We start from the raw sequence: 22,266 nt of genomic DNA on the forward strand, positions 1-22,266 counted from the left end.
TTCAAATTTGTCAAAGGTACAACTGGTGTTTGCCGTAACGCTCGAAGCTGTGGAACACCGTAATTATGACTCGCGGTATTTATGTGGCACTACACGGAAAAACGGAAACTCCAGTTCAGTGATAATGATTTGAACATCAATTTGTCAAAAAATTGTCGTTTTTAATTTTCTGAAGCGGTTCTTATGAAAAATATGATCTCTATACTGGGCATGAATAAGAGGTGCCAAATGATGGTCAAATTTTGAGGATTTTCAATTTTCAAAAATCATCATAAGGGGAGGACACTGACTAGACCCACATTATCAGATCCGAATCGATTCCGAATCAATTCCGAATCGGCGAGAAATTTTCATTCGGAATTTCATGTGGAAATCAAGTGGAATTCCGAATTAATTCCAACTCCAGTGCAACATCTGATTCCTAAAAGTTTAACCTAGACAGACTACTGAATGAAATGAATCAAACCAAGTATTATTATTATTTCTATTATTATTATTTATTTCTAAAGTTTTCTAATCGTCCGCGTTCTTTATTTAGTGTTTGTAAAGTTACCAAAAATACTTGAATGTTTTCTTGTTTTCGTTGTTTAGAAGGAGAATCTATGTTTGCTACTAAACTCAAACATGTATATTGTTAGAATGTTAATTAACACATATACATGATCTCATATTAGTCAATTATAAATATCTTTGGTTCATATTTATAGTGTAATACTAATCAATAACAATAACGGTTGAATTAGGATATATATTCAAATTGTGTAATATTCACCAATCGAATACGAATCTCAGACTCAGCAAACAAAACGTGTGGTTAGCCCACTGCACTCAATCACTGAAAACATTCAGATAGTTTCTATGTATAGGTTTTGCCTGTTTTGTTTTGTGCGACGACTCGTTCAACTCAAGCAAATAAAATTACGCTCGACGTTTTTGGACTACATTTCACATTACCAATGCGTGTGATGGGTCTCAATGTATTGCTGCTATATTTGATTGGAAAAATGGATGTTATGTTCTATAGAAGATGGAGCTACTCGAGGGGGACGACACTGCAAAAACACATTTCAGATCGAACAGGAATACTCGCTTTTTCCTCGTACCACAAGTTCATGCACTCTTTTGTCTATCTTTACTACACATAGTAAAGGTTAGATATGGATTGATCGACTTTTTCGAGTTTATTTTCTTCCTATATATATAACCATAGTGATATAATGCGTCGCTAATATCAATACAAACTGAAGTTTGCAAAGATGACGAGTAAACAAAAGTTTCACAAATTTCTGAATATTTTGAGAAGGAAGACTTTATGTTCTTTAAATAATAGTAATTATTATCATTGTGTCCAAGTGATATTTTAAAACCAATACTCTTCAGGAATTTCTTTGTGTTGAAACAATTGAGTTAAAGAGATTCCGTTAAGTATTTCGCTTTGCGAACGGTGCTGTCAATAAGTCAACTGAATATTCGTCATCTTTCATAGGATGGAAATCTTATGTCTGATGATTTCCAAGCATCCTCATCGGTAGAGCGAGAGGAATAGAGTGCAAATCAAGAAATGGTCTAACTACTGGACTCGCTTTCATCCTTCAAATAGTAACTACTAACTACAAATAGTAACTACTACTCTGAAACTAATGCGCTCCATCACTTGCAAATTTATTTTTAGATTTGAGAGATTTCCCTATAAGATAGAAAGTAAATTTATTGATGGCATTATCATTGACGTCATTATTTTTGTAAGGCTAATAGATTCTCTACAGATTGAGTGTAAACGTATTAAGCAGACTCCATTTAATTGAATGGGATTGGCGCATAATAATCAACTGAACTGACTGACGGATCATATCTCGACGGGTCCACTGGCTTCGGTATATTCAATTTAAATTTCACCGCTTCCTATAAACTCAGTGATCCAGCTTCAGTTTACGTCGCAGAACTAGCTGCAATTCAGTATACCCTTGAGATCATTGACACTCTGCCCACAGATCACTACTTCATTGTATCGGACAGTCCCAGTTCCATTGAGGGTCTCCGTTCAGTGAAGCCTGGAAAGCACTCATTGTATTTCCCGGGGAAAATACGGGAACAATTGGGTGCTTTATCTGCAAAATCATACCAGATTACCTTGGTTTGGGTCCCCTCACATTGTTCCATACGGGGCAATGAGAGGGCGGACTCGTTAGCCAAGGTGGGCGCACTAGAAGGTGATATCTATGAAAGACCAATCTGCTTCAATGCATTTTTCAGTTGCTGTCGTCAGAAAACTCTAGCCTGCTGGCAAAATACATGGAATAGTGGAACTCTGGGACGATGGTTACACTCAATAATCCCACAGGTATCGACGAAACCTTGGTTTCGGGGGTTAGACGTAAGTCGTGACTTTATTCGTGTAATGTCAAGGCTCATGTCTAATCATTATATGGTGTCTGCGTTTGCGGTGAGGGTTATCATGACATCGAGCATGTTGTTTGGATGTGTGTCGAGTATTGTGATGCCAGGTCCCAACTCATAGGTTCCCTTCGGGCCCGAGGTATACCACCCTTCGTGGCAGTCCGCGACGTCTTGGCAACTCGAAATCTTCCTTATATGACTCTCATCTATAACTTCCTGAAAACTATCAATGCCCAAATTTAATGCTCTCCCTATCTCTCTCTAGCTCTCTAGCTGGACAAAATGAAATTTAATTCTGCTAACATTTAAAACAACAAGTGCGAGAACGTGGCCCAACTCGAAGATTAACAAGGCTTACGGAAACGTGAGTAGTAGAAGTAAGATATTCATTCAGCTTCGCTCAGGTTCCTTCATGTAAATAGAACCCCTTATTCTCTCACACTGACATCAGCTTTTAGCTCAATACCACTTTCCTCGCCTTGAGGTTCAATTTTAATCAAAATTTTCTCAAGTAATATGAAACGATACTGATAAGGATTATTTAACTCGAATTGAACCCTTCGTGATTTCGATAAATTAAAATTTCATTAAATTGAATCACAACTGACAATAAGACTGTCTGGACTGACTGGATTCTTTTATAGTTCCAATAAACATAAAGTGACAAGATTACAAGAATTTCGCTTAATTCACAAGAAAACTCACACCATCTGTCCGTATAGAGCTAGTTAAATCTTAAAGAACTACCGCAAAATAAATATCATCCATCTTCAGTTTATGTTTTTAAGTTATGAGCAAACGAATTTTCAATTTTTCAGGCTTCAAAAGAAAGAATGAAAAACATTTGCTGAACAAATTTTCATTATTGAGATGAATTGATGGATGTGTTGACACTCGGAATAAGTCAAGAAAAAAACAAAGAAAATCTTTCGAAGAGATCGCATATTCTTTGACTTTCTTTCCTACGGTTGCATACACTTTCGAACGGATCGATATAGTAATTTGGATGAATGCAGTTCGAATGGTTTTTGTTGATTTTTTGGTTTTAATTAGAAAAATCCGGATCTGTCCTTCCCCTCGGAGCTACTCTTAATGTAGATTAGTATAATCCACTTGGTTTTACGCGAAATAAAACTTTTGAATTCGCTCATTAGCATTATAAAATAAAGCCATGCAAAACTATACTACAACGATAATAGTCATTCATGTCAGATGGATTAACAGAAGCTCTTTTTGCTTAATTTATTCACAAATACAACATACAACAAATTATATCATCTCTGTACATTACTTTGTAGTTGAACAAAAACCGTGTTTATCGTTGAATAAAATGTTATGGAATGTAACAAATGAGGTTACCACATCACAAAAGATTTTTATACATTTTGAACTGTACCAGTTGCCGCATTTTTAACCCTCAGGGTACGGACTGGGTTACCGTAACCCGAGCGAAATTTGAAAGAAGCGCCATACGAAGAGAAGTCGGCGAAGGGGGTCCGGACCAGGGGGGGAAAAAACTTATAGATACACACTATTAGAGGCCCAAGCGGCAGAGTCAGTCTCCGCTTTGTGTCCGAGCTAGACACATATAAACATTGTGCTCGGGTGTGGTACACCCAGTCCGTATCGAACGTTACAAAATCCAAAATTTTCAAAAAAATTAAGTTTTAATTTTCGTCTGTTTGCCGCTGAGGAATAAAAAGGTAAGTAAGAATACGTACTCTTTACTTAATTTTGTATATTCTAACCTCAAAATAACGCGCTGTACATGGTGTAAGCGAAGTATTGTAGTAGATCTCATGACTTGTGTAACTTTTTAATAATAAATATTCGCCTTTAACAATTATGTTTGGTATTTATTTATATGATACTACTCAACAATATCTGAGAAACAATTTTTTTACGCTCAAAGTAATTAATTTTAACCTTTATCATCATAAATCAACGAAACAACGTTTTTTCGCTTACTCGAAAAAACGCGTATTTTCATTTTTCAAAAAAAAATATAGTTTTTGGAATAAATCAAAAAACCGTTATGGACATTTGTAAGAACTACTTTTTACCTTTCAAATGCGAGTTATACAATGTTAATATTTTTTTTTTCAAAAAGTTACAGCATTTTGAAAAAAAAATCGTTTTTTACAAAAAAAGTTCAAGACCCGTTCACATTTTTCATTATAATTTTTTTTCAATCAGTTAAATGATTAATCTGACAACTCTATTATATTTTTGAGTCAATTTCACACAAAATAAAAAAAAATTATTCAAATTGACAAAGTACAGCTCGATATACACCCAATCAAAGTCGCCGGGTTAGGCTAACCCTGTCCGTACTGAACGTAACTTTTTTATAGTCCGTACCCTGAGGGTTAATAATGCGGGTTGGTACAAATTATCGTCCGAAAACTACGAAATCAATATTTTCGAACAACTTTGCGAATTCCTTTCAACCAGTGCGTTACTGTGATGCGATGGTCTTTTCGGCATGTTTGCGAGATCCCCTTGTGAGTGCTGTATTTGCATCGAACTTTTACGCGTCAATCTTTTGTTTCCCTTTCGCTGGGAGCATCATTCATCGTACAGAGTGCCCGTCAGTCAGTCAGTGAGGGCATCCTAATGCGCTCGGGATCTGCGTTTGCAATTTAATTGATTTATTTCTATGTTTTTGTGGTTATTGATTTTGTGGGTTCAAATATATTTTCCTGCAGTAGGATTATTAGCAAATATTGACAGGTAAGCAACGAGCATTTTGTTGTGATTAAAACTAGTTTTAAATTACACTAAGAATGTAGGACTGTGACTAATTCGACTCGGTGACAATGATCTAGAATACAAAAAAAGGAATGCAATGAAACATAATGTAGTTCATTATTGATCTAACGATGATTGTTTACTTCTCTCGAGGAAATTCCTGTAAAATCTATCATTTACGGGTTTGATGCATACTGTAACATGAAAGGCTAGAACTCAAAACTGTAACAGTAGAGTGAAACGGAATAAACAAACAGTGATCATAAAGAGAATAGATTTCCTACACATTTCCAGTGTTATGTAGGCCAAATGATTCATAGCTTCTACTGATCGCACATCATTCTTTCATCGACGAAAAAGAAGGCGTCATTACGTTATGCTTATTTTCTCACAGACCCGCATTAATTGATATTTTGTTTTTTAATTCAATTCCCACTGAATGTGATGTCACGGTCCTTCCTGTTTAGGAAAAATCAAAAATCTGCTGGCAGGGGATTCGGTAAAAACGTCAGTCTGGCAGCGAGTTAGCTAATTACGAGGAAACCAAAGGAATGCCGAGATTGTACGACGAAGATGAAGCTCGAAGACCGATCCTGCAAGCAGACACGGATAGCGAAGATCCACCGAATGGAGCCCGGAGACGAAATGATCGTCATGACGACGACGACGGCGATCGAGAACAGCAGCCGGTCGGTTGCGGGTCGAGTGCGTGCTGCAATCCCAGTTCCGCACTCCATCGGTTCATGGCACTGATTCTTATGTGTTTGGTTGGGTTCGGTGAGTTTTTGCGTTTTGTTTTTGTTTCGAAATTCTACAAACAAGATTCGATTTATGTAATTCCATGCGATAACGATAATGGAACAATTATTTTCTTTCCCTCTTGGTATGTGCAGGATCGTACTTCTGTTATGATAATCCTGGGGCGCTGCAGGACAAGTTCAAGTCCGATTTGGATCTAACGACGACGCAATTTGTTTGGTTGTACTCTATCTACTCGTGGCCAAACGTGATCCTATGCTTTATCGGTGGTTTTCTGATCGATCGGGTGTTTGGCATTCGGCTCGGTACGATTATTTACATGTTTATTTTGCTGATCGGTCAGTTAATTTTTGCCACCGGTGGGCTGATCAATCAGTTCTGGTTGATGATTGTTGGACGATTCCTTTTTGGGTCAGTATAGTTTTAGATAATGTGGAACAGTTGTTGATGTTTATTTTTAAATTTCAGAATTGGCGCCGAATCGTTGGCTGTGGCACAAAATAATTATGCCGTACTTTGGTTCAAGGGAAAAGAGTTGAATATGGTGTTTGGGCTGCAGCTGTCTTTCGCTCGAGTTGGCAGTACGGTTAACTTCCTAGTAATGGTTCCGATTTACAATTATGTCCGAAGCATCGGTTACACGGGCCATCAGTGCACCGGGGTGGTACTTCTAATGGCTACACTGACCTGTGTCATGTCGATGCTCTGCGCACTGATACTGGGCTGGATGGACAAACGTGCCGCTAGAATTCTTCGACGCAATGACAACCCACCGGACGGCGAGGTGGCCAAACTGTCCGACATTAAAACATTCAGAATTAGCTTCTGGATGGTGACCGTCATCTGTGTTGCTTATTATGTTGCTATTTTCCCTTTCATTGCCCTCGGGAAGGTATTCTTCATGCGAAAGTTTGACTTTACCCCCGAAGATGCGAACACAGTTAATTCCATTGTGTATATCGTGGCTGGCGTAGCGAGTCCACTGTTCGGTCTGTTGGTTGATCGTACCGGAAAGAATGTGTTGTGGGTTTTCCTGTCGATCGTGGTGACAATGGTAGCCCATGGTTTGCTAGCGTTTACGTTCTACAATCCTTACATAGCAATGATTACGATGGGAATGGCTTACTCGATGTTAGCGAGCAGTCTGTGGCCACTGGTTGCATTGATTGTACCAGAGTATCAACTCGGAACTGCCTATGGAATGTAAGCGAATCGATTCACTTTTAAATCGCGCAATAGTAATTGACTCCATATTGCAGCTGCCAATCGGTACAGAACCTCGGTCTGGCTGTAATTTCCATGATTTCCGGATTGATAGTCGATAAGGGCGGTTACTTCAAGCTGGAAATTTTCTTCATCGGTTGGTTAGTCAGTGAGTATCTGGTTGACGTTGGCGCCAGTGAAACAAGTGGTATTTAATCGTTTTCATTTGTTTCTCAGTTTCTCTCTTGGCAACCATTGTCATTTGGTTACATGACGCGAACAATAATGGAGTTCTAAATATGTCTCCGGCGGAGCGTGAACTACATGCCAGCAAACTGTAAGTATGTTGTTTTGTGATCATGCACTGATTTGCATTATGAATGAACGAATGAATGGTAGCAGGTATCATTTATAAAAATATTTGAATGATTTCGACAAATATTGTGAAAATTGTTCGAGACTGTTGGTGACCTTTAAGTTAATAATATACATTTTCGTTGACACTTCATTGTTTTTTCAATCATGTTCTGAAATTGATGCAATTTTGCATTGTGAAATGCAAGCACTATATTCTGGCATCCAGTTTTCATTCACGATTCATTGAACCTAAGATAAGCCATAAATCTGTCGTGGAGAGTTTGTTGTATGAAGGCTACCCCTTGACTGCAAACAGTCATTGATTTTCAACTGTATTTCGTTCTCAGGATTGATTTGAGGCCTAGCAACTATGGCACTATCATAGTGGATTTTTGAGAAAGCACAAGGAGTAAATCTGATAGTCAATAAAAAAAAAGCTCAGGGAAAAGACTGGCATTTGTTGTTAGTAAAAAAGATTTTTTTTTGATTTATTATTCAAGAAAGCCTTCATTCTGAGAACTAAAATCATTGATGCGTGGTAGATCGAAAATCTGTCTGTTGGCGCAGTAAAGGCATGTTTGCCGAACACTAACTAACAGACCTCAGTTTAGTTTTGGTAGTTCATTGTTTTAATAAGTTCAACAATAGCATACAAATTTTGGTTGAACCTCAAACAAGCGTCTCGTACTAATTAGCATTTTGATCAATTTCACTTACTTCCGCACTATTGGTAGATAAGTAGAGAACAAATTTAGGATTTCAAATGATTCTTAGAATAAATTTCAATTCAACTTCGGTTATCAGATTGTGCTAGTTTAGCTAAACATTAATTTCATATCTGCTTCGTTCTGCCTGTGGTTTGATTGTTTTTGCACATTGAAATATACAACTGATTAAGTGGGTTGCTAGTCGTTGCTAAGGTTACATAATACATTCGTTGGTTTTCGATATTGAGTGACTACTTGGATTAGTTTTTTACTGGTTCTATTCGATTTTATTCCCTGCGTTACTCGCAGGGAACAGTTTTTTTTGCGTCGTGATGGATAATTTGTGGTGTTTTTTTTGTCAGTTTCGTTACCGTTTTCAGAGTTCTTGTATCGCGGAGTGTCGCCTATTGGCACATTGCCGCGAAACTGAATTACCGGTAGCGTCATCTGCAAATGAAAAATGGAACCAAGAAAAGGAGGATTCTTCCGAAAATTTTCATATCGGCAGCAGTAATTTGCAACGATTTTTTCGTTCATTCCATAGTACAAGTAGGTATCAACAATAAAAGTAAACTCGGAGTAGAAGAACATTGAATTCTAAATGATTACTATTACTGTTTTTAGTGTAAACTACGATTAAGCATGGAAAATCTTCAGAAATGTGTGGTGTGTCTATTGCTCATTTTTTAGAGCAAGCACCCCTACGCAGTTTCTTAGTGTCAGTAGGATCCATAGTACTAGCCATGCAATGATTCTGTACACTAAGAATCGGCTGCGAAGTCTGTTGAAACAGAAAGGCTAAATTCCACAAAAGGAATGTGTAATGCCAAGACAGACCCCTACGCAGACCGAATGCATCACGACCTCCACCACGACAATAAAATGTATACAACTACACCCAAGTACAATCTCCTCGATCATTCCCAATCATTTCTCAATCGATCCGTCGTCCCTACCCTCGCTCACCGGTGCAGTACCCTCCAATGCCTTATCAGTATCCAACTCGACAAAGCCAAACACTTGTTTAGGAATCTACTATCAAAATATCGGAGGAATGAATAGCTGTATCGATCAATACCGTCTATCTTGCGCTGATCGTGCCTATGACATAAACAAATTCATCGAAACCTGGCTGAACAGTAGCACACTATCAAAGCAAATTTTTGGAAGTGCGTATTCGGTATATAGGCAAGATCGGAACGAACTGAATAGCTTTAAAAAAAAGCGCGCGGCGGAGTTCTGTTGGCCTGTCGCTCAAACTTTCATTCTCGTTTGCTACATGTTCCGAACTGTACTGGTGTTGAACAGTTATGGATTGCTCTTACACTAAAAAATTGCACACTTTTTATCTGTGTAATTTACATACCACCTGATCGCATCAACGATATGGAATTGATTCAGCAACATTTGAATTCGCTCTTGCTAGTTACTAACCAAATGGAATTGAACGATAAGGTAATGATTCTAGGCGACTTTAATTTATCTGGTGTTAAATGGATTCGCTCAGTTTCCAATTATTTGTATCCAAATGCTGACTCCTCGAATAGCACTGTTTATCTTAGACTACTGGACGACTATAACACTGCTGGTCTAGTTCAATTGAATGATCATTACAACAGCAATCATCGCCTTCTGGATCTTTGTTTTGCCAGTCAGGAGCTTTTGAATTTCTGTTCAGTTGGTGCAGCCCCTGAACCGCTGGTTAAACTCTGTCGTCATCACCCACCTCTCCATATTTCTTTAATGGAATCTTCGCCAATAATCTTTAACAATACATCAGAATCAACTTATTACAACTACAAGAAAGGTAACTTCGAGGCGATGAATAGGTTTCTGTTATCACTTGATTGGTGTTCTCTATTATCGGACAACGACTGCAACATCGCTGCCACACTTTGGACGAATATTGTGCTTTATGCAATTGACCAGTTCGTTCCAAAGAAAACGTGTCGTCAACAAATTTATCCTCCCTGGTCAAACTCACTTCTAAAACGTTATAAACGTGAAAAAAGGTCTACCTTAAAAATTTTTACAAAGCATCCTTCTCTTCAACTAGGATAACATTATGTGTTTGTTAACAACCATTATAAACGACTGAATAAGGCGCTCTACTATAACTACCAACGCAACATCCAGAATAATCTTAAAGTTTTTGGAACTATGTCAACGATCAGAGGAATGAATCGGGATTACCAACTCATATGTTTTCTGGCGAACTGGATGCTTCGACCCCTTCTGGTTTTTGTGACCTATTCCGCAGCTACTTTAGCAGTGTTTTCTCTAAAGAAACTTTGTCTACGTCTTGGCCACCAGCAATGTTCCACTTCGTTCATCGTTTGGTCCTCATCCTACGATTACGACTGCTGACGTTAACAATGCATTTTTGAAACTGAAATCATCATTAAGTTCCGGCCCTGATGGTATTCCGTCATTAGTGTTGAAAAAATGCTGCAGAAGTCTTCTTGTACCTTTGACAAAACTGTTCAACCTATCTCTCCAGCTTGGATTTTTTCCCGAATCTTGGAAAAATTCTTACGTTTTTCCCGTTTATAAAAAAGGCGATAAATCCCTTATTTCAAATTATCGAGGAATTGCTGCTTTTTGTTCAGTTTTAAAACTATTTGAAATAATAATCTTGGACTTCATAACTCACAACTGCTCCAGTTACATATCTGATACTCAACACGGTTTCATGCCTAAACGATCTACGTCTACAAATCTTGTTCTATTTACATCAAGTTGATGCCATCTATACAGATTTCACTGCTGCTTTCGACAATATTAACCATCAAATTGCAATTGCAAAGCTCGACAGGCTTGGATTTAGCGGCCCATTTCACAATTGGATGGAATCATATCTGACTGGTCGCAGTATGACCGTGAAAATTGGCGACTGCGTTACTCCATCATTCATCGTGAGCTCTGGCGTTCCTCCGGGAAGCCATCTAGGACCATTCATATTTCTGCTGTATCTAAATGATCTGAATTTCGCATTGCAATGTATGAAGCTATCATTCGCCGACGATTTCAAGCTGTTTTATCTCATCAAAGATCTGAATGACTCAAATTTCTTGCAGTCACAGCTGGATGTATTTTCCAACTGGTGCAACGTCAACAGAATGGTCCTGAACGCCTCTAAATGCTCCGTTATCTCCTTCTCTCGTAAACGAACCACGATCACGTATGATTACACTATTTCGCAAGCTGTACTAAAACGGGAGACATCAGTTAAGGATCTAGGAGTGTTATTGCATTCAAAACTTAGTTTCAAAGATCACATAGAATATACCCTCTCTAAAGCATTCAAGATGCTAGGTTTCATCTTTCGCATCTCAAAAAAATTCAATAACATATACTGCCTTAAATCGTTATATTGCGCTCTAGTTCGTTCTACACTGGAGTATGCTGTTGTTGTTTGGGCACCACATTACCAAACTGATAAGCTACGCATTGAAACTGTTCAGCGCAAGTTCATTCGTTTTGCTTTGCGTCGCCTGCCCTGGAGAGATCCATTGAATCTCCCAAGCTACGAAAATCGATGTAGGCTCGTACACCTCGATTTGCAATCTGTCCGCCGTGATACACTGAAAGCTGTTTTCGTCGCAGACCTCATCCAATCTCGAATTGATTGTGCAGATCTCCTACAACAGCTAAATTTTGACATTCATCGACGTAATTTGCGGTTTAATCCCTTTCTCATAATTTCTCGTGCTAGAACTAACTAAGGCTTTAATGAACCGTTTTCACGTATGTTTCGAGTATTCAATACTTGCTCTGATGAATTTGATTTAAATTTATCTCGTAACACCATTAAAACCCGTTATCTCCGAATCTTTTCTCGCCAGTTTTATTTAGATAATTAGACGATATCAATAGTTGTTAGTTAGCTTTGTAGTTTAAATAAGGGTAATTTAAGATTTCGTTATGTATCAGTTGGACAAATGTTATCTGTTGATACAAAGATGAGAAGGTTTTATGCCTGCTGGAGAAGGAGAACAAAAATCTCAGCTCCAGCGGTCTTTTCCCTTGCTCCTAAAAAATAAAAATAAATAAATAAAAAGAGTGCTTAGTGATCGAGTACTGTTTATTTTAGTTGTTTTATTAGTTATTTCAGGGCATTTGAAAATGGTTTTAAACCAAGTATAATGCTCAATTCTAAATAAACGGAAGTTTTCGCACAATAAATTATGGTCAACATTACCACCTCAGAGTAAAAACTGTTTCTTTCACTTCTACTAAGATTTTTTAAATGAATTTGCCCGTTTTTATAAGAAATTGTTAAAAAGGTGAAGTAATTAAAAATTTTCCTACCGATTCGACAGCTCTTGCTGAAAGTATCATCTCTAAACAAGTAGCGCCTCTACATTTGATTGCAGCATTATCAAGATATTCAGTGGCACGCTCTTTTTCATCCGACCGACTGTAAAACCGGAGGAAGTTTGCATCGAGGGGTTTTGTCATCATTTGGTACATATGAAATACGCAAAACTCAACAAGCCATTTCTGATTTGCCTTGAAATTGCGATGAATGTTGTAAGCTAATAAAACTTGCTCGTTTCCACGACTTGGTTTCTTCGTTTGTAAGCGCTTTGCATCTATCACAGAGAGAACCGAATCGATTTTTGGTGAGCTGAAGGCCGAAATTATGAAAAGGCTATACAAATATATAGTTTTAAGCCAAGTAAAATTTTGGAAGGTTGTCGGAAACCAGTGGCTAACTGTAATATCGCAACGATTCCAACGCCCTGCGCTCTCGTATGGATTTTTTTTTATCACGTTTCCACCCTAGCGTTAGCAAGGAGATGGTCTCGCAGCTAAAAAGAGATGGTTTACCATGCAGTGGCGACGTCACAGTCATCTCGCTGTTGAAGAAATGGGTCGACGTCAATAGCTTTGTCTCTTTCAAAGTTGAGATACAGCCTAACTTTCGGGAAGCGGCTCTTAATCCCGACACCTGGCTTCAAGGTGTTTTGTTGCGTGAGTTCGAGAATTTCGCCGCCACAGTCGTGCCATTGTCGCCAGCGTACCTCAGTCGTCCTGGTCCTGTGCGTGGGTGTGGTTAAAGAGTCCTCTAAATGTCACATCTTGGCAAGTATATACATGTTCCGTCGTTTTCAAGTGCTGATCTCTCTCGCACTTCTAGCAGTCCTTCTCTCGTTCTGGATCGAAGTCCCCTGATACAGTCGAGGCATTGCAGCCAGCGATCGCCAGTAGTCCCGGTCCTGTGAGTGTGTGGAGCGTGGAAGGGGTCTTCCAAACCATTTCAGACGGCAAGTACGATTCAGCTTGAAACGATTCAGGCGTTGATCCACTTCCCGTTTGCAAATCTCCATCGCACGATCAATCTAGTCAACTGCTTAACCTACCGTCGGTAACATGAGCACGCACATCAACGATTATTTGCTGGATTGCTGCTCGGATGATTGCTTCGACATTATCGCTCTCTCGGAGGTGGGGTTTCAGCGAATGTACGCTCTCCGTCGAAGGTTTTGAATCTACGAAGTCTTCGCCACCGATCGCAGCTCCCTAAATAATTAAAAAAAAACTATCAGAGGCGGGTTGGTATATCTCCCAGACATACAGTCGATGAAAGAAATTTCTTCCACTCATGCACTACCCGTAGATGAAGTCTTGGTCTGAGAGACTTCAACTTTCCCAGTGTAAAATGGCGGACAGGTTCCGGTGGTTTCTTATTTCTTGATCCGGCGCTCTCCACTTTCCACACTGGCATTACAACCATGCTCGACGACTACAGCATCAACCTTCTTCGGCAGTCGAATCCTTCTGTTAATGAAAATAATCGGGTATTGGGTCTTTGCTTTTCAAGTAGAGAAGATGTTGCGCTAAAGATTAGTGCTTCACCGTCTGGTGAATTCTGTTCGTCATCATCCACCATTACATATTGTGCTCGATTCGAATCTCTGGAAGGTCCTCGCTTATCGTTTGCTGATGATGTCAAGATCTACCAAATCATCCGCAACTTAGAAGATGCAGCCTTTCTCCAGCGACAATTGTTAATCTTCGCAGAGTGGTGTAAGGATAACCGTATGATTGTAAATCCCGACAAGTGCTCGGGCCTTACGTTCACCAGGGAAAAAAATGCCATTCCGTGTCGAATACGTTCTGGATGAATCCTTGATTGGAAGATCGAACATGAATCCTATCTTTCAACGTACCTGAACCAAACTGTGATATGTTTTAAAATGTTTATTTGAGTTTTGTCACACTTTCCCATTTAAAAAAAAAATTCGTTTAAAATCTTTCCATTTGAAAATAAATTCACTTTCAAATTAAGGAAACATTTTCGTCTTCGTTCCGGAAGTAGTAATCTGAAATTCCAAAACGAAACTCACATAAATTTCTCAGAGATAAATTAACGTTTGAGCACAGATAGTAGAACGGGCGATTTCAGTCTTCAATCGCTTCCACGCAATCCACGCTAATACTGTTTTTTTTTTCTAATTTGAGGTAGTCCTCCAAAAGTATACTGCCGATCCCAGAATACCGACATTGTGATCCTTCCGTCTTCTGTAATCATTCTGTTCTCTGGCGTATAATAATGGATTAAGCCAAACATGTACTCGAAGTGAGCTTGCGTTCGTCTTTCTAGCCCTGAAGCAGGATCCAGCGACAGGATATCTTTCTCATCTGCAGAATCTTGCTTATCTAAGGCGTGCTCGCACACTTTTTCTTTCCGGTCGTCTAGTACAATTTTATGTATTATCATTATTGCCATTTAAAAGTTTTCGTTTCGATAAGATATGGCATCGTGCTAATTTCGATCAGTGTATTCTATGTCGTTGACGAATCATTATTAATAATCTAATAAAAATTTGAAATTTCCAGTAGATTTTGCGAATAAGTAAATCTTTAATATGTTAAAATTAGGACGCCAACATTCTTGTAACGCTCTTTAACAGCTATAACTTTAAAAAATTAACACATATAACGCTTTTTAACGTAAAATTTACAAAAGAGTAACGGATGTAACACCTCATGACGCTTGTACCTTTTAAAAATGTAACATCTTTTATAACACCCGAAACTTACAAAAAAAGTTGCACATATAACGATTTGTAACACCTATAACTTACGAAAAAGTAACGCATGTAATGCTTCGTAGCACCTAAAACTTATTTAAAGTAACGAATGTAACGTTTCGTAACGCTTCGTACTTACAAAACAGTAACGCATGTAACACTTCGTAATACCTGTAATTTGTTAGAAAAGTAATGCACATAACGCCTACAACTCGCATAAAACTAATGCATGTCACGTTTCGTAACGCCTATAACTTACAAAAAAGTAATGCTTCGTAACACTCCGTAACGCCTATAACTTATCAAAAATAACGCATGTAACGCTTCGTGACGTTTATAACTTAAAAGTAACGCTTCGTAACGCCTATGATTCACAAAAAAGTAACGCTTCGTAACTCACAGAAATATAACGAATGTAACGCTTCGTAACGCCTATAACTTACAAAATAGTAACGCATGTAACACTGCGTAATACCTGTGATGCACTAAAAAGTAATGCACGTAACGCCTACAACTCACATAAAACTAATGCAAGTCACGTTTCGTAACGCCTATAACTTACAAAAAAGTAATGCTTCGTAACTCTCCGTAACGCTTATAACTTACCAAAAATAACGCATGTAACGCTTCGTGACGTTCATAACTTACTCAAAAGTAACGCATGTACGCTTCGTAACGCCTACGATTCACAAAAAAGTAACGTTTATAACTTACTTAAAAGTAACGCATGTAACGCCTATGATTCGCAAAAAAGTAACTCACAAAAGTGTAACGAATGTAACGCCTATAACTTACAAAAAAGTAACGCTTCGTTACGCATATAAATGACTTAAAAATAACGCATGTAACGTTTCGTAACACCTATAACTTACAAAAGAGCGAGGTATATAACACTTCGTAACACCTTTTCTTTAAAAGTTACGCGTCATAACTCGTTTACCGTAAGAATCTAACCCTTATAAGGGTTTTTAACATTCCTAATTTTCACCAAATAACTCATGATTTGTAACCCTCAATTTAAGGAAATTATCACACGCAACACTTTCTAGCTTTTTTAACTTAACAGATCGGCTGAAAAGTTCGTATCGTTTCTTTGAGAGGGCGCCACTAGAATTAAATCCATACCATTTTCAGTTAATACCAACCTTCAAAAGATACGTGTATAAATTTGACAGCTGTCTGATTATTAGTTTGTGAGATATTGCATTTTGAGTGAAGCTACTTTTGTTATTGTGAAAAAAATGGAAAAAAAGGAATTTCGTGTGTTGATGAAACACTACTTTTTGATGAAAAAAAGTGCCGCCGATACCAAAAAATGGCTTGATGAGTGTTATCCAGACTCTGCACCGGGCGAAGCAACAATTCGTAAGTGGTTTGCAAAATTTCGTACTGGTCATATGAGCACCGAAGACGATGAACGCAGTGGACGTCCAAAAGAGACTGTTACCGATGAAAACGTGAAAAAAAATCCACAAAATGATTTTCAATTACCGTAAAGTGAAGTTGATCGAGATAGCTGACACCCTAAAGATTCCAAAGGAACGTGTTGGACATATTATTCACGAATATTTGGATATGAGAAAGCTTTGTGCAAAATGGGTGCCGCGTGAGCTCACAATCGATCAAAAACAACAACGAATTGATGATTCTGAGCAGTGTTTGGAGCTGTTATATCGAAATAAAACCGATTTTTTCGTCGATATATAACAATGGACGAAACATGGCTCCATCACTTCACTCCGGAGTCCAATCGACAGTCAGCTGAGTGGACTGCACGCGATGAACCGAACCCAAAGCGTGGAAAGACTCAACAATCGACCGGTAAGGTTATGGCGTCTGTATTTAGGGATTCGCATGGTATAATTTTCATCGACTACCTTGAAAAGGGAAAAACCATCAACAGTGACTATTATATAGCGTTATTAGAGCGTTTGAAGGACGAAATTTAAAAAGAAACGGCCTCATTTGAAGAAGAAAAAAGTTTACGTTTCATCAAGACAATGTACCGTGTCACAAGTCGATGAAAACCATGCTGAAATTGAACGAATTGGGCTTCGAATTGCTCCCTCATCCACCGTATTCTCCAGATTTGGCCCCAGTGACTTTTTCCTGTTCTCAGACCTCAAGAGAATGCTCGCTGGTACAAAATTTAGAAGCAATGAAGAGGTAATCGCTGAAACTGAGGCCTATTTTGAGGCAAAGGACAAATCGTACTACAAAAACGGTATCGAAAAGTTGGAAGATCGCTATAATCGCTGTATCGCCTCTGATGGCAATTATGTTGAATAATAAAAACGAATTTTAGCAAAAATATGTGTGTTTCTATTAAACGATACGATCTTTTCAGCCGAACTGTTGGTGGAACATTTTTTCGTCAAATGGAACATTTTTCCATATTGAGGACGGGTATAGCGTGATGGGTAAGTCGACACCTTTCACGCAACCCGCCTGGGTTCGATTCCCAACTCCGCACGTTGGGTCAGAAAGTTTTTCTAGCCCGAAGGGGCGAATTATCTTAAGGTTAAAACCTCTACAACGAAGCAAAAAAAAATCCATAGTACCTTTACTCAGGTGCTGAATCGAAGTTATTCCAAACTGATTCTTAAAATATCGTGTTTTGTCTCACAGTTGGGATTAGGCCCTTGTAAGAATTCTAACGTTTTGAACATGTTTCAAATAGCGGCCCTTAAATGTGACAATATTATTGTCAATACAAGGAGTTTTGACAATACTTTTGATCGTGTAGTGGAAACTTTATTGGGTTGACGAAAATATTGTCAAAAAATCAAAACTGCTTATCAATCCGACAATACTTTCTCTCCAGAGAAGAAACTGTCAAATATGTGCAATGAACTCTTCTCTCAATGTTTGAATGTTCAGTTGCAATATTTGAAGCTTCAAACGCTTGATTTTTTCGAAAAATGCGGAATTGACCAAGTCAATTGGATTGACGGTATTGGCAATACTTTGGATTGACAAAAATATTGTCACGTGTAAGGGCCGCCAATCACATCTCAAGATGTCCCAAATCGGATCCTATTTGCTCAGACACAATTTGTGGTATATGTTAAGGCGCTAAAATTTACTATACCTTGAACTTGACACCCTTAAATTATCCCTTTCTAGGGTGAAGCATACGGCACTAGATCTTGAAGAATTAAGCGTTATGATGCCTGGAATACTGAATAGTTTTTCCGATACTTTCAGCCTCCGGGAAGATGTGCATCGGCGATCATCGCAGGACAGCATTCTACCGGTAGCCCAGGAAGGTTCTCTGAATGCTGACCAGGAACAGTTGCACGCATCGTTGGCCCAGGAATCCATCCGGAATCGTTACGTCAGTCGGGTTCTCGACAGTGCCAACCAAAGCGATTCCGAGCCACTGATCGATTAAGGCGACCGATTGCGGAACGGGAACGTAGTATTAGTAATGTAATTCTGTAGCCATTCCCCGGAGAGGTGTTCGATCGGTTTTGTTTTTTTTTGTTTATGTGATTCGTTGGCCAACGGGATCTACGTGTCTTGGTCATGATACCAATCAGAAAATTTATTTTTTTTATGTACAGACCTATTCGGAGAAAGAAATAATTTACAGCTTTGTTAGGATATAGCACAATTTATAATAGTGGCAGGAGAAAACGAGCAAAAAATCTACAAATGTATACAAAGTGATTGTTAATCCAATGATTGTGTTATCAAATAATAGTTGTTTCTCAATGTTATCAGTGTATAAACTGGATGAATGCATATTTTACTAGGAGAGTAGTCCGATAAATTTACTACAATGTAAAATTTTTGATCCACTTTAGGCTGTTGAACGGGAGTATAGTCTGAGTGTTTTTGAGAATAAGCCGCTGAATGATCGATCAAAAATTAGAAGAAGCTTGAAAATATTCTCGAAAACACTTTTTTTAAATGTTGTGTTGTCCTATTTGATAACCCGAAAACAAACTAGAAAGCATATCCTATCTACAGAAAATCGATTTCAGTGTTTGACAAGACAAACATGGATGTAAATTATTTGAACTGATTGCCAAACTTAATTGCTTATTGATGAGATCGACTAAACGGAAACGAAAATAGATAATCGCACCTGTTTGACATGGATCGATCGATTTTGACTCTGAATCTGATGTTACTGGGAATGAGACCTACATTCGCAATATTGTACAATAAAGATAGATGTGACAATGTAAGCAAAGCAATTGTTTTTGTTCTGCCCGGTGAGAGAATTACAGAAATTAAGCAAATTTCTATCGTGTGCTGTAAGACTTTTCTTATTGATATACTTGCATCTTTTTAATGATTGAGTCAGCAAAGTGCCTCAATGCTATATTCTCAAACTGATACTTAAATAGAGTGAACTTTGCTTCGGCTTGGCGGTTCAACTTTAACTACTAGGTTGGCAGGTTAAATTTATTCATCTTCCAGGTACTTTCATGACTATCATTAGAACCGGCATCGGGGTTTTCAGGGTCGCCATATATAAAAGCTGATTCTAGGGGCTGACAAGATTGGACAATCGACTCCTATTAATCATCATAAATTCTTATGCATTCTTTCAAAAACATTCAAACGCCGAGTTATGTTTCGTTAATACTACATTGAATGTCAACGGTTGTTTCCGTGACGAGAGCATGGGTAGGTATGGGAAGGTGGGGCGAGACTGCCAGAGGGGCAAGTGTGCCACCCCCACCATTTCCACATAGAATGAGCATTTATCATAAATATAAACATTTTGGTTTGTTCATTGAATATCCACGATATAATTTCATATTGATTCTATATTTCTCATTTATTTATTTGGTCGTGAAATCCAAACAAACCAGATCTTGTAATTAGCACACATATAATATAAGAACGAGATCTTACAAAATAAGAGTTTTTCAATTATTCTCCATTTGCTAGGGTTTCATTTTAATGTCAAACATTGGTATACCTTTTAGTTCAATATTTGTTAAAAATTGAATATCGATAGTTGATTTATTAGTAACATAGTACTATGATTTTGCAATCGGTTCATAACGGGGCAAGTTCGCCATAACCAATGATGAACAAACCTAACCTCAAAGTCGATCAGTGTTGAAACATTCGATGTAAATAAACAACTAAAAGCAGATTCTGAACGATGGAGGGATTATTCTCGGTTGACACAAGCATGCTTGCTGCAATCCAGTCAGAGCACGGTGCTGGCTCAACAATTCGAAAGGCGGATAAAGAATTCGACATGCCGCGGAAAACTTTAGAGAATTAAATGATGATGATTTGTTTAATACATGTAATATCTAAAATAAACGTGAATCTTATGGATTGTATTAAGGAAATCAGTACAGTAGAGAAAATCTAATTAATTTACGAAGAAAATGTAATTATTGTTAGGGTGGCGGTTTTGCTCCACATAGAGGGCACTAAAAATTTTGACCTGCTCAACAAGGTTTCGAAAAATACATGTATCGATTACCGAATTCTTTGTTTATCAATAATGTTTTTTGAGCTATCGAGGGTACTCCTGAAAGTACTTCATAGACGTATCAATTATCAAAATCAAGCGTTGATTTATTGGTGAAACAAGAAAATACTTAGCATGCCACACTTGTCCCACCATCCCTTAAGGTCTGAGGACAGAGGATCGCGTGTTAAGTTTTAAATCGACCACGTGGATCGCCCAATTCTCTTTGCGCATCGTATTTCTCTCGTACTCTCTCGTATATGAGCAAACTGTACCGGGTTGCCAGCATACATTTAAATATTTTGATGAGAAGTTTCATCACATAAATCTATCGTATGGGTTGGACATTACATGGATTCCAATGAACAATGAAAAAATATTCAACTTTCTCAAAGATCGAATGTATGTGTGTTTGGCAGCCTTGTCGAGCCAATTTAATTTCTCTCTCCTTTTTCATAATGCTATCAGGAAACCAAAGCGAAAAAAAATGGTGGATGCATTGAAACTGACTTTGTTTTCACAGAAAAATACAAGACTTTATTTTTATCGCGATAACATATATGTACTAATCGCATCTAAATTAAATTATCTAGACTTTGGCCCTTATTCTGCGAGTCGAGTGAGGTGAGATAAGTCGAGTCACCCGAGTCACGCGATTCTGACAGTCGAATGAAGTGACAAAAGTCACCAGGGTGAATTTCGATGAACACTCACCGTATTCTTGCAGTCGAATCTGGGTGACAAGAGTCACTACGCAGTGAGTTTCAAAGTCGGTACCGGTAAAGCAAGTGACAGGAGGAATATTAACCGAAAAATCTTAGATAATTTCAAATCTTTGAATTTTTTAACATGGTTTGATGTTGTTATTAAACAACAAATCTTATTGTACCAATTATGTTGTTACTTTTTAGATTTCCTATGAACAATTCAATTCTCATACATTAGGATAAATGTATACTTCCAGAGAATTAGAAGAGAGATTGAGCTGTAAAATTATTAGATACAACTTTATGAGCACGATGGACTAGGCTCATAATGGTCGTCAAATGGTGAGATAACTAAGTCCTCACAAGTCCCTATCTCATGCCTCCCCGAGCGTCTATGATGACATTTGGTCAATAGAACGGCGTCGACTGGGTGCTATCGCCTTCTGCGTTAGTAGCAGAATGAGAGGGTGCGAAATGGCTTGTAGGTTGAAGCCCATCCTAAAGTGCAATGTTTATCATAGTATATTACAACATATAATTCTGTTGTTTATTACATCATCTATTATTATTATTATTATTATTATTAGAAGAGCGTAACTTACACTGCGACATTAACTGTTATATTGTATCATAGCATATTGTTTCATATATTATCGTCTTACACTATTTCATGTTATGATATACTATGTTGTATGGTATTATACTGCACAGCATTATATCATATTATATTGTATTATATTATATTATATTTTATTATATTATATTATATTATATTATATTGTATTCTATTATATTATGTTATATTGTATTGCATTATGTTGTATTATATTATATTATATTTTATTATATTATAGGGTTTATTATGAGTAGTACTACGTACCTCTGCGCAAAATATA

General features: G+C 37.9%; 1 protein-coding gene across 2 annotated transcripts; it reads left to right on the plus strand.

Moving 5' to 3' along the window:
• The first annotated feature begins 4,963 nt into the window (after positions 1–4,963).
• Positions 4,964–19,415, plus strand: LOC131431981 (major facilitator superfamily domain-containing protein 1-like). Of its 2 annotated transcripts, none has more exons than XM_058597985.1 (7): positions 4,964–5,130; positions 5,616–5,925; positions 6,042–6,318; positions 6,376–7,110; positions 7,167–7,279; positions 7,348–7,447; positions 7,815–7,924. In XM_058597985.1, the coding sequence occupies exons 2-7, from the start codon at positions 5,700–5,702 to the stop codon at positions 7,861–7,863; spliced, it is 1,500 nt and encodes a 499-aa protein (XP_058453968.1). In that variant the 5' UTR covers positions 4,964–5,130; positions 5,616–5,699; the 3' UTR covers positions 7,864–7,924. The 2 variants fall into 2 exon arrangements, with proteins under 2 accessions (XP_058453968.1, XP_058453967.1); XM_058597984.1 differs by lacking the exon at positions 7,815–7,924 and adding an exon at positions 18,422–19,415 and having other exon boundaries at positions 4,965–5,130.
• Positions 19,416–22,266: the final 2,851 nt, after the last annotated feature.

This window comes from Malaya genurostris, chromosome 2, assembly GCF_030247185.1.
Source record: "Malaya genurostris strain Urasoe2022 chromosome 2, Malgen_1.1, whole genome shotgun sequence".
In the NCBI taxonomy this organism is placed as follows: domain Eukaryota; kingdom Metazoa; phylum Arthropoda; class Insecta; order Diptera; family Culicidae; genus Malaya; species Malaya genurostris.